Genomic DNA, 13,343 nt, shown 5'->3' with positions numbered 1-13,343 from the left:
GGCCGTGTGATGCAGCCAGGTGAAAATTCTCAGTCAGTTACAGAAATATTTTGTTGTTTGTTTGTTTTTGGTGTTTTTTCGATTGCAATTGATCACACTTTTTTGGATAACCCATGCGCGCATATGTGGGCCAACTTTTACGCAAAGCGCATACATCAGCTTAGATAGGATGGGTATCAGGGGTCATTTTCGTAAAATTTGCATGACAGCATCTTTGGATAGGAATTTCAATAATGGATTTACATCAATGTGTTCCCATGTCTTCATCCCACCATAGAGTAGCCTAGTTACCTTTAGAGTGGTTGACACATCTTTAGCACCACCAAATACAAATATTAAATATTAGTTCTCAATCAGGGTTGAATTTCGTTTTCCATTAGCAATGCATTTGAGCATCAATATTACTGCCACTTTCTTTATAAACTATAAAAACATAAGACAGTTAGAGTAGCTGAACATTACAGATTATAACAGCCATATAGTGAGTTCATATAAACTCACATACTGCAGGTCTACCTACTAAGGAGGCTCTCCATAGATAAAGGTGATTATGATTCACAAATAAATCATGTTGATAGTCAGCAGCCATGAAAGCCATCAAAGAGTGTAGTGCAGCACCCCACACTGGTCTGGTTATCCTTTGGGTGCAGCATTCTTTGGGTTCATTCAAAGGCCAACACAATAATGGCGACCATTCCCTAGTAAATCTGAATGAAACTCAAACAGATATATGCTGTTGGATCTAGTCATGTCCCCATGCCATTGTATAATAAGATTCAATGACAATGTGCTGGATAGGTCTGCCTTTGCAAGAGAAGGCTATAGTTAAGCACAGTACACACAGAAATACAACAGCTTTCAAACCCACTGTCATCAATCTAATTGTTTTTTTTTTGTTTTTGTTTTTTAAACTTAACAAAAAAAACAGCATTTCTCAGACATACACTTTATTCATCAGCTCTGTAAAATCATCACCGGAAACAGAGAAGCTACAAAAAGCCAGTAAAAACATTATGAAAAATTAATTTAAAAAAAGGAAAGATCTTAACACAGCATAGGTAATTTCAGTTGCAATGAGTTGTCATACAATCACCATGACAAACATCAAGGGTTCTTAAGGGCTCTGTCAGATATGGACAATGTTATTCTTTGGGCCAAATGGGCTAGCAACAAAAAATCCTTTTAACAGTTAGTCGATCAGTATGTCTCTAACACAGATATCCATATAATGGCAGCAATACACTGAATTCTGTTCTGATCCATCCAGGATCCACTTCGGGACCAGCATCAGAAAATCGATCCATTTTAAGTCAACCTCTCAGCCATGCAGTTTGCGTCAATTTATTCACACATACATACACACATACATACATATATACATACAGGAGATTCTTCAGCAGGCTACGCAGCATTAGTGACAACAAAGCATCATTCTAGTTTGATATCTTCCAGTAGAAACACAGGCAGAGTCATGGCGCACTTCATGACTTGCATGCTCACCCACAAGAAAAAAAAAAGAAAGGAACACTAAACAACAGAAACAATCAAAAGAAAGCAAATGTATGGACACAACAAAACAGGGCGTAGCCATCTCTCATCCGCACATCCAGGCCAAGCCAGGACTGATCATTTCAACTGCTGTCCTTGCGAATGGAAAATCATAATGGTAAAGCACAGGATGTTTAAGTGCAGGATTGATCAGGTGTGAGAAAAGCATTGAAAGGATTACATTTTTTTAGGTGCAGCAGAAACTGTATTGGACTTGGTCACCAATGCATTAATGCACTGTAAAAGCTGAGATGATCACCAGGCTCGTATGGACAGCCCAAAGTTCTGGGAGTATTCCAGGTATACCGTTCAGTGACAAGCCTGGTTAATTCAGTTAACTCAGATAACCACTTAGTCTAAGTCAACTTTTACATGATCCTACCCAAGGGTCACAGCTATCTGGGAGTCATCATCAGTCAACAGTAAAGATGAGAAGATAATCACAGACGGACTTCATGCTCTTACTAACTGCACTTCTTCTCACTTTAAATGCTGCTAGTGCATCAGAAACACATGAAATGACAAATGACACATTGATTGTGAGACATTAGGTATGCAGCCAGACAAAAAAACAAAAGAAAAACATCAGTTCTCTGTTCCTGGATCATTTAGATCTTAAACTACAAATGGCCCCATTTCATTTCACTTTAGGAATGGCGCCAAATAATATAGGTTATACAGCAAGTTATATTCATATATGTGTGTGTGTGTGTGTGTATATATATATATATATATATATATATATATATATATATATGTTAATGATATATATATATCTTTTAAAAATGTTATTTTATACAAATACATCAACAAAATTTATTTATCTTTAGATTACTTTGATTAAGTACATATTGCAGTCAGTTAAGGATCTCTTCATTGTTTTTAAGGGTCACTATTGTGCATTTTTTTCTCTCTGTCTCTTCATTGTTTATGGCACAGTGGTTTACATCAATCATCATAAGGGGATCTCATAGCTTTGTCTGTTTGTAAATTCTGTGATCACTTGATCAGGCCTATTCTGCTAAAAGAGACACAGGGGGTGGGGGTACTACTCACTGACCCTAAAAAGAAGTGAGTTCCACTGTAGCAGGCAAGCTGAGCTAATCAATTAATCACAGGAAGTATTTCAATTGGGGGAAAGATGCCATTCTCTGGCACTCTAATGCTGATGCACCAGTGCTAGGAGGCAAGAGTGAGCTGCTGAATCTCAGAGCTCGAAGGTGTAGTCTCAACCCCGAGGCTGGACCCACAGGCACCAACACAGGCCACCTAACCCAACATAAACAAGTTGGATCGGTCCCCTCCAAAACACCTGCACTCACAGAGTGAACACAGTGATAATCACTTCACACACACACACACACACACACACACACACACACACACACACACACACACACACACACACACACACACACACACACACACACACACACACACACACACACACACACACACACACACACACACACACACACACACACACACACACACACACACACACACACACACACACACACACACACACACACACACACACACACACACACACACACACACACACACACACACACACACACACACACACACACACACTCCATATTCAGGAGGTGGCCATCAGTGTCATCACCCATTCATCTCTGCCTTCCTATACAAAACACTGTGTATGTGTGTGTATTAGGGGCTTGGCAGGAGAATGGAGGCAGGTGAGGAACTTTTTTTTAAGCTGGGGCATGATGGGTCTTGTAGTTTCTGAAGTGCTTCACATGTTGTTCTCTCTCCTGTCCTTACTAGGCGATGGCTTCAGGCTATCTTTTACTGGCTTCCCATTCACCATAGCGACAGCTGCCACAACGCCCTCGCCCACCACCCCTCCCACCCCTGGGGTGGCACTGGCTGCCATGGCAACAGATGGGGCAGCGATGGCGTCATCAGGGCTGGGCTGGGTAGGTGGGGCCTGCTCAGCGGCTGAGAGGGGCTTGTGACTCTGGAGGAGACGAAGCTGGACACGCAGCTCCAAGATGGCCTCCTGCTCCTCATGGATGGCCTGGTTCAGATGGGTGTTCTTATTCTACACACACAGAAAGTCAGTCATTCAGCAGAACACTTATTTGAACAGATTGATCATCATCACACACAAACAGTCAGACAGAGACAAATACAGGCAACCCTAAACATCCATTCACATACCATATGCAGCCACACAGATGATACCATCTCTCTTTCACACACACTCACACACACACACACACACACACACACCTCCAGCTCCTCGTTCTGCTTCTGCAGGTCCTCCAGGATGAGTTGCAGCTCCTCTTCATCTTCACTCTCACTCTCGCTGTCCGAGGAGTACTCCTCTGTCTCACTGCGACCCTGCTGACGACTATGTGTGTGTAGACAGGAGGGAGGGCATGAGTGTGAGTGTGTCTGTGTACTTCTGGGTGCAATCTCATGCATGAACTCTCTCCATCTCCAACCAGGGTTCCCACTCTAAGTCAGATGAAAAATTGCATGACTTTTCCCTTTCAATCACGAAAAACCTGAATTTCCATGACCTACTATAGAATGAATCATACAACATACCAGCCACGTAGCGGTCAAGAATCTTTGACTTTTTTTTAGAGTGAGAGATGAATAAATGGGCTTTGAATAAACAAAGTTGGGCTAACCACAACCAGTCAAGCAAGCAGTAAATCTAATTACCAGATATACACCAATAATGTGTGGAAATATATTTGCATCAAGGCTTTGAACCGGTTCATGGAACGAAAACAAAAACCAGAAACGTTGATGTTTTGCTAGGAACAGAAACGAACCCAGAAACTTTACATTTTTTTATGTTCCGGAACAGAAACCTTTATCTAAAATAAAGGTAACCGGTTAATACCGTTATTTTTTCGTTCTTTGACAAGATTTCTGTGCAATATGACTTGGTGAGGTTCACTTCCGGTCGTTCACTTATCGAGAGAAATGTTATAGAGAAGCTTGCCGCCAGCTGTACAGGCATAATTCTTTTTCATTTCCCTCTGGGCCCTGACATGGTTTTAGGCATTTGTTTATAAGATTGATATTCACAATTGCAGCTATGTACACACCAATGTGGTTTTGTATTGTCTGATGACATAAAGAGACAAAAATGCACTGATTGAGCCCTGACCAGGTTTGGCCAATTGATGTTCACAATGGCAGCCTACCATATTCCAGTTACAGTATTTGCACAGATTTAGCTAAGTGAGTTGCACAGAATTTTGGATAGATGTAAGAATTACAGTGATGCTTCTGTAATGCTTGGTGGTTTTGTATTGTTTGATGACACAAGAGAAACAAATGCACTGATTGGGCCCTGGCCAGGTTTGGTCAAGTTCTCAATGACAGCCTGCCCTATTTGTCATTTGCACCAATTGAGCTATGTAAAAAGTATAATGGGTATGTTCAGTTGTTTGCCAATAAACAACATGGCAGAAATGTTCCTTGTCTTCATGTAGGCTTTAATACTGAAATGTAGGCATGCCAGAATTACAGTTATGCCGCTTACATAATGTAGCCTATAGTGATTTTTAATGTTTGATGACAGGACAGAGACTTAAGGAAAATTATGTAGACTAACAATATAATAAAGTCCTAATGATCAGCCTACTTATTTATATGTCCCGCAGCCGACATGGAACGTTATTAACCGGTTCGGGAACTTTATTTTTTGTTCTAACCGGTTCAGGAACGTCCATTTTAGGGTTGAACCGAAAAACGTTAAAATACTGTTTCTGTTCGGAACAAACCAATTGGGAAATAATTCTGGTTCAAAGACCTGATTTACATTTTAAAACTGCTACAACAAAATTCCCTGATAATCCATGACTTTGCCCCACAAATGATACAATTCTTTGCATGTCTGGAATAGACTTCATCAGATTCCCATGATATTCCAGATATTCCATGACCCGTGGGAACCCTGTCCAACTCTTTGTGTGTGTGTGTGTGTGTGTGTGTGTGTGTGTGTGTGTGTGTGTGTGTGTATGCGTGTGTGTGTGTGTGTGTGTGTACCTCTGGATGCAATCACTGCGTGAACTCTCTCCATCCCCAACTCTGTGTGTGTGTGTGTGTGTGTGTGTGTACCTCTGGATGTCAGCGATCTCTGCACGGAGCCTCTCAATCTCCTCCTTCTCCGTGGCGATTTGTCGCCGCAGCACCTGCTCCAGAGATATCAACTCCTCCTGCTCTGTCAGGAGCTCATTCTCCTGCACACACACACACACACACACACACACACACACATTAGTGATGCCAACATAAATGGCAGTGCCAATATAAACCACACCCTGGAGCCTTGCCTACAGCATCTAACGGTACGTTTCCACACAGCGAAATTTCGCTTCGCTCTAATTGAGGTTGCATGGAGGCGAAATTCACCCTGATTGGGTGAAATGAGAGCGAATGGCCGAGGCAAGCGAAACAAAGTTAGCGAAAGGACCACTCGAGAACAAATCAGTTGCGTGTTTGTGTTTGGTGCTTGAGTCTAACTGGAGGCTGCCACAGCTGTAACATGAAAACATGTAGGCTATGTGATTAAAAGGTTTCTGGACGAACATTGGTGCTTGTATCAAGACATATTCTGGTTCATGTCACACAAACTTAGTCAGGGCTAATAAACCACTCTAGATGTTAGTTAAACACTCAAAACTTTCCAGGTAGCCGACAGGCCAACCGCTAGCATTTCCGGACATTGCATTTCATTGTAAGCCTGGCCAGGTGGCTAGGCTGCATGCTACAACACAGGTATGAAATATATTGTGTTAGTGACGTTGTTTCTATGAACATGAATTGATGTTTATAGGCGACATAAACTTAGTTGAGGCATAAAGACCCCTGTAACTTTTGAACAAGCTGATACCTCGCCTGGCACCGATTGCAGCCAATACTGTTTTGCTGTTTCGCCCTTTCATTGGGTGAAATTTGCAAGGTGTTTCGCTGTGTGGAAACGTACCGTCAGATATCTATGGAGTATGGTCACATTGAAACTGAACACAAGAGCAACACACTCTTTGGGAATCACAGACATAACTAAGACAGTGCAAATGAGAAAACAGGAGAGGTGGGAAAACTAGGACATCAACAAAACGAGAGGTGCAGAAAGGAAAGGAGAGAGAGAGAGAAAGCTGAAAAGACAAACACACACACACATACACACACACACACACACAGACTGACAGAAAAGAGGAGAATAGAAGAAAAGAGAAGGGAAGAGACTAGAGCTGTGTGTGTGTGTGTGTGTGTGTGTGTGTGTGTGTGTGCGTGTGTGTGTGTGTGTGTGTGTGTGAGTCCTGACCTGCGCCAGCAGGATGTTGATGACCTCCTCCTCGTTCTCGGTCATCTCCTCTTTAGAGACGTCCTCTTTGGACAGGCTGGCGATCTCCTGTGCGATCTTAGTCTCGCACTCCTACAGCGCACGCGCGCGCACACACACACACACACACACACAGGAAATGAGGGACACAGTGTGTGTTTTCGTGCATATTTCCATAACCTAGAGGGTAGTGCCCACTGTAACTTTTAGTTTTTTTGTTTTTCTGTATTTCCATAGCCTTCTGTTGACCTTCTCTTTCCATACTCGTTTTAGGGTTGATTGTATTTGTGTGTGTGTATTTGTGTACCTGTCTTTTGGCCTCTCGTAACTTGCGCTTGAGTGCAGTGAGGATACGCTGCACCTCCCACAATCTCTCCTCTTTGGACAGATCCTTCACTCCGGCCTGCAGATCTCTGTGCAGGCAGTTCAACAGGAACTCCTACACACACACGCACACACGCACACACACACACACACACACACACACACACACACAGACAAAATTTGACTTTCCCTTTAAGTGAAGTGTGTGTACGTGTGTTAGTTTGCGTGCGTGCGTGTTTAAGTATGAGTCCAAGTGTGTGAATGTGTGTAAGTTTTTGTGTTTGCGTGTGCTTGTTTACCTGTCGTCTGATCTCTTCTTTGATGCTCTCCTGCGTCTCTGGCAGCGCGGGCATGGTGGCCATGTTGGACCAGCGGAGTGGACGCACCACGGGCTTCAGCACCACCTCCCCAAACAGCTCCCGCACATGTGTGAACAACAGGTACAGAACGCGGTTCCCGATCTACACCGGGGAGGAGGAGGGGGGGGGGGGGGTAGAGAGATGGAGGGGGAGAGGGGGAGAGGGGGATAGATGCAAGGAGTGCAGAGAGAAAAGATGGCAGATGGGGTGGACAAGGCAGTGAAGGAAAAGGTTAAGGACTGCAGAAATTTACATGTAATGATCCTTCTTTTCTAATTTCTTTTTTCTACCTCCTTTCTCTCTCTCTGTCTCTCAGGTTAACTTTTTGGTGCGAGTTGTGCATTCTCTCTCTTGCTGCACTATGGTCTGTATGCTTACATGGTCTGTCTGTTTTTATGCTGAGGATGTAATACTTGTGGACTGTTTTGCTGTGGTTAAACACATAAATACTGGGTTAAGCCTCTGCCTGTCTCATTCTTTCTCTCCCCCTCTCTCTGAGTGAAGGTGATGTCTAGTTTCTCTACATCCCTCCCAGACTGGACGTTGTTTGACTCACTGGCCTGTGAGTATGTGTGTGTGTGTGTGTGCGTGTGCGTGTGCGTGTGCGTGTGTATGTATGTATGTATGCGTGTCATCCCCCTTGGCATGTACCTGGACGGTGGGGTTGAGCACAATGGAGATGTTCTGAATGTTCATCTTGGTGTCAGCCTCGCGGGCGATCACGTGGTCCATGTGCGTGACCAGCCAGGCCAGCAGGAGCCGCGCCGGCTCAGGCACCTCGGCCAGCGCCCGCTGGCACTCGGCCAGACGCTCGGACTCGGCGGGCCGGCCGCAGGCCTCCTCCAGGCGGGCGGCGGCGGGGCGGCCCAGCAGACCGTCGGGCAGCTCGCGCAGGTACTGCTTCAGCAGGCTGGCCACCGTGTGCGGGTCGTACTCCTCCAGGCACGGGCACTCCTCGCGGTCATACGCCGCCTTCAGCTCGTCCACTTTCGACTTCATGCCTTGTGATGAACCAGAGGGTGGGGGGAGGGAGGGGTCAGAGGTTAATCAGAGATCAAAAGTCAGTCATAGCAGGATGAGCAGGTCACCACAACAACACATTTCATGAATACAATGTTGTATGAATGACTTCTGTAGTCTGTATTCAAGTAGTCTCATAGTGAAGCTAACAGCCCAACGTGTTATTTTACTTCTAATAGAATGAGCTGAGAGAGCACAAGAACACTCCAGACATAAATTGTGACTTTCTGTAGTCAAGTCGTCTTATAGTCATGCTAGTCAAACGTACTCTTTTCATGAACGAATGTATGAAAATAACACTGTGCTTCTGTGAATTATGAGTGCAAACAAAATGTGGCATCTTCCATCCTGAACTAAGTTTGAATAGAGAATACTTCACGAAAAAAAGCCTGCAGCTCTCAATATTACAGCACTATACTGTAGCATATCATAACAACGTAGTAGTAGCACAGCAGGGGTTCATTTATACACATTTAACTACACTGTACAAACAAATCAATTCAGCTACAGTAATGTGGTGTGGTATGGTGTGGTGTGGTGTGTGTGGTCTGCGATGTGGACTATGTGTGTGTGTGTGTCTGTATGTAGTCAGAGATGTGATGTGTGTATGTGCTGTGTACCTGAGACGCGGTAGATGCCTTCACACTTCATGCCGTAACTCTCCACATAGTCGATGCACTCGCGGAAGACGGCAGGCAGCGGGATGCCATCATAGAGCGATGTACGCCGCACCGCCTCATCCAGTGGCGCACCGAAAATGGGCCGCATCGCTGTGGCAACAGTCTCAGGTGCACTCGGTTCCGGCTCGCCTCCACTGACCACCGCTCCGCCGCCGCTGCTGCCACTCTTGTTCTTGTTCTTCTTCTTCTTCTCCTTCCACTGCTTGACCACGTCGGCGGCCGTCAGGTCCTTGGACTTCTTGTCCTTGTCCTTCTCCTTGTCCTTCTTGTCGTCCTTGGGCAGCTTCTCCTTGACCTTGAAGTCCTTTTCCTTGCGCTTGGAGAAGCTGGGCTTCTTGAACACATGGATGCCCTTAGACCGCTTCATCTTGGACGGGCTCTCCGCTTCATCTGCCGAGCTGTCCTCCTGGAACGCTGCGTAGCCCTCCGCTGAGGTGGGAGAGGGGGAGACAAGGGGAAAGAAGTAAAGAAAAACGGGGAAAAGAGTACGAGAGAGGACGAGGAGGAGAGGAAGAGAAAAGGACAGGAAGGGGGAAGAGTTGAAATAGCAGGTCAGGAGGGGAGGGGGGAGGCAGAATGGAGAAGAGAGGATGAAGAGGAATGTATGAGAAAAGAGAAGGAGAAAGAGTAATGAGAGGGAGAAAATGAGAGGAATAGAGATAGCAGGTGAGGAGAGTAGACAGAGGGAGAGGAAAACAGAAGAGGATGAGGAGGAAAGGATAAGAGGAGAGGAGGAAGAGGAGTAGAGAAGGAAAGGAGTGAAGAACAGAGGATGAAGAAGAGAAGGAGAGGAGATTGTGGGTGAGGAGAAGAGAAAAGGAGAGAAGATAAGTTAAGTGTTCAAATAATTCTCTACTCTGAACCAAGCAGAGAGAAAGAGAGAGGAGAGAAGAGAGAAAGAGAGCAAGAGACGCTCTACCTCACACCTCTGTCCTTCCCTCTCTCCATCTGCTGATAAACATACTGAGAAGGGCACAATAGTAGGACAGAGAAGGAGAAAGAGAGAGAAGAGAGAGAGAGACAGAGAGAGAAAGAAGGGAATACTGCAAAAAGAGGTCAGTCTTCAATTTAGCTCTATTCCCAGGGCCCACATTGTAGTACCGAGTCCTTTTTATAGTGATCCTCTCTCCACCATAGCCTGACACCCCCCCCCCATCTCTACCCTTCATCCTTCATCCCTCACTACCTCCCTCTTTATCTTCCTGTATCCATCTATCTCTCCTCCTCCCCTCCCCCTCTCCCTCTCTCACTCTGCAGGTCTTGCTGTGCCGTGCTGCAGACTCGATCAGTAATATTAATCAGAGTGCAGGAGCACCAGCGCTGCCTCAGGCCATCCTCCGCTCACGGCTGCTGGTCCAGGAGTCCAGAGGGGGCTGGGCTGGGACCCGGCAGGGCTGGACCGAACAGTATCCCTGTGTTTGGGTTGGGCCTTGCCTCTAAAACCCCTCCCCCCCACCCCCCCAAAACACACACACACACACACACACATACACACACACACCTTGTAGCGTCTCTGCAGCCCTGGGGCCTGGGTGTGCCCCAAAAACGTCAATCAGCTTCCTCCCTTGACGCCATTGGCTGCAGTAGGGAGGGGGTAAGGGCTAAATAAAGCTGTAGAAACTAATAGCCTGATAAAGCAGGAAATGCTGGCTAGCTGGGAGGCAAACCTGCACAGAGGGAGGGGATCCTAACCCCATGTTTGGGGAGAGGGGATGGTGTGTACTACAGTCAGGCTGGCTGGCAGCCCACAGCACAAGAATTAGCCAAATGTAAAAACACTCTGTGGCAGTGGATAAGGCTAAGATAAACAGGACCTACACTGAGCAATGTGCGCACAATGCTTTGACAACCTTTATGATAACCACAGAATTTCCCAGTGTGACTGCTGGGCTCAGTGGTAGTAAACATGTGCCAGTGTCCAGTACTCAATGCTTTCACATAAACAGAGGATTTGTCCACGTCCCCATAAGCTTCAGTCAGTATGGTGTTTCTGTGTTGTGTTGCTCACATAACCACCATACAACTGTCAGCTTGTGTCTAGCTGTCTAGTTGTTTTTTAAAAATAGCTTGCATGTGCAGTACAACAAGTGTGTTTTTTCTTATGAGATTACTATACAGTATGTATTATTTTCTGTCTTTAACAGATCTTCTGGAGCAATCACTCAGCCATTTGAGACATGCCTGGTCAGGGCAGTCTATATATTACGGTGATCTTACTGCTGTTGCACTATCACCAGAAAAAGTACTGCAAATCTGTACCAACAAGCCGGAGAAAGATGACAGGTGAAAAGTAAGCACATCGTATTCATGAGTCATGACTCCATTGTCAACCAACATGCTTTGTTCTGGCGTGATCTACGTCATATTTAAACATTAAATAGACCATAAGAAGTTCTGTTAAGGCACACAGAGTTAGCCCTGCTGCTGCTGCTTACTTCTCTTCTCCTTCTTCTTGAACTTGTTCTTCTTGCGGCTGTGCTCCTTGTCCTCGTCAGACGCAGCGTCAGGGGGGTCGTGGTGGGAGCCGTCGTGGGGGGGTGAGGGCTCGCCGGTGCGGTAGAGCCCCGGGAACTTTGTTGGGCTGATCTCCTCGGAGCTGGGCGTGCGCGCCACGCCGCCCGGGTGCTCGGAGCGACGCTGCTCCGCCGGGCTGCTGCTGGGTGGCAGGAAGCACTCCGTCATGGCTGCTGGCTGGCCAGACACTGTTGCTGCTCTGGGATTGGCTGATTCAGAAGATCAGGGTTCAAACCGGGGGAGGGGGAGGGGGGGTTGAGGAGGGCATCACCTTGCCATGACACCTGGAGACACAATCACGAAGGGATACAAATATAAACAAACACAGCACATACAGAATGCTTCCACCGCCCACACACCAACATACTGTATTTGCACAATCACACTGATCAAATAGGCAGAGGCAGTAGCAGCCATGCACACGCACACATCAGTAAATTTAAGGTCAATACTGTGACAAGATTTGGTACATAACTTTCTAGTCCAATAGCAGGAACATAAAATTGCAAAACACCCACTGTCCTGAAGTCTACCAGAAGGAAACGACATCGCCACCTAGTGTTAGGCCCTCCACTATCCGTGCTGTGTGAAGCCCCTGCGTGAAGCCCCTGCATCTTTCTATGGCCTGTTTCAAATGATTATGCCTCCACCAGCAGATGGAGCTACATGTCAACACCCTAGCATCCTTTGTTTACAGTATATACTTTTCCCAGAGATGCAGTGGATAGATTCACACAGCGTACCTGATATAACAACCTATTTCAATGGAAACACAACACTAGCCCAAGTTACGTAATATTTTCTCACGGTAATAACGACGGAATGCATTATTAACAACTACAGTGTCATTAAGTGCTAAAAAGGAAGTTCCTGCTATCTACTGTCACTGAAGAGGAAATGGAGACGTCAAAAGGAAGAGCCACTAAGCGGCATTAGCTTTTGCTAAGTTACCAGCAAATGTGCAGAACATTGGTCTAAAATGACTTGAATGAATTGCAACAAGCACGACACGTGTCGGTCCATATAGAAAATAACTCATTCCATTCCAAAATTCGGTTCGCTATTTGCAAATGCTGTGTTACAGGATTCGTAGGCATGTTAGCTTTATGTCCGATAACACGCAGGAAATGCCCAGAGAGCCTGAGTAACTGACCAAGCAACGTTAGCCTACAGAAGAGCACATATTATTGGCATACTATAGCACAAAGTCATAGATTGGCATAGTCGTTTTATATGGCCAGATATACTGATTGTCTTGCCTCCTGGCAGTCTAGCTGACGATAAGTATGGCAAGTCAATGAGTAAGTTAAGCCACCGTCAGCTAGCCAGCTTGTATGCTAACAACATTTGTAAAGGCTTAACAGTACGATGTCGTTGGAATAGCAACTCACAGGTCATTTTAAACTATATATTATTGAAATTAAACAAATAAATTCGATGCTAGGTTTATTATTTCGTGAATAGCCGAGGCTGTTTAGGAAATGGAAATACGAACCTGTTAGGAAATGTTCAAAGACAAGCTTCCTGACGCCTGTTTACGTGCTTATCTGAACTGTG

At 45.5% G+C, this 13,343-nt stretch overlaps 1 protein-coding gene across 1 annotated transcript; it reads right to left on the bottom strand.

Moving 5' to 3' along the window:
- Positions 1-3,061: 3,061 nt before the first annotated feature.
- ralbp1 (ralA binding protein 1) lies at positions 3,062-13,343 on the bottom strand. Its single transcript, XM_076293860.1, has 10 exons — positions 13,282-13,343; positions 11,708-12,070; positions 9,213-9,701; positions 8,224-8,573; positions 7,513-7,674; positions 7,197-7,328; positions 6,872-6,982; positions 5,662-5,783; positions 3,811-3,931; positions 3,062-3,619 (listed from the first exon to the last, which is right to left on the bottom strand). Exons 2-10 carry the CDS (start codon positions 11,952-11,954, stop codon positions 3,311-3,313), a joined length of 2,043 nt encoding a protein of 680 aa, XP_076149975.1. The 5' UTR covers positions 11,955-12,070; positions 13,282-13,343; the 3' UTR covers positions 3,062-3,310.

This window comes from Alosa pseudoharengus, unplaced genomic scaffold, assembly GCF_046254945.1.
Source record: "Alosa pseudoharengus isolate Yale_2024_CS ecotype anadromous, Long Island Sound unplaced genomic scaffold, YU_APseudo_1.1 YU_APseudo_1.1_scf_2, whole genome shotgun sequence".
In the NCBI taxonomy this organism is placed as follows: Eukaryota; Metazoa; Chordata; class Actinopteri; order Clupeiformes; family Clupeidae; genus Alosa; species Alosa pseudoharengus.
Note: the sequence above shows the minus strand (reverse complement) of the source record. Positions and strands in the feature narration are given on the sequence as shown.

Bases quoted from the DNA above. Each gene is read 5' to 3' on its own strand.
- ralbp1 (XM_076293860.1), bottom strand. From the start codon at position 11,954: ATGACGGAGTGCTTCCTGCCACCCAGCAGCAGCCCGGCGGAGCAGCGT. The intron at 7,329-7,512 runs GTAAACAAGCAC...GTGTGTGTGTAG, and splicing joins AAGAAGAGATCAGACGACAG to GAGTTCCTGTTGAACTGCCT. The intron at 3,932-5,661 runs GTACACACACAC...ACACACACATAG, and splicing joins GAGATCGCTGACATCCAGAG to TCGTCAGCAGGGTCGCAGTG.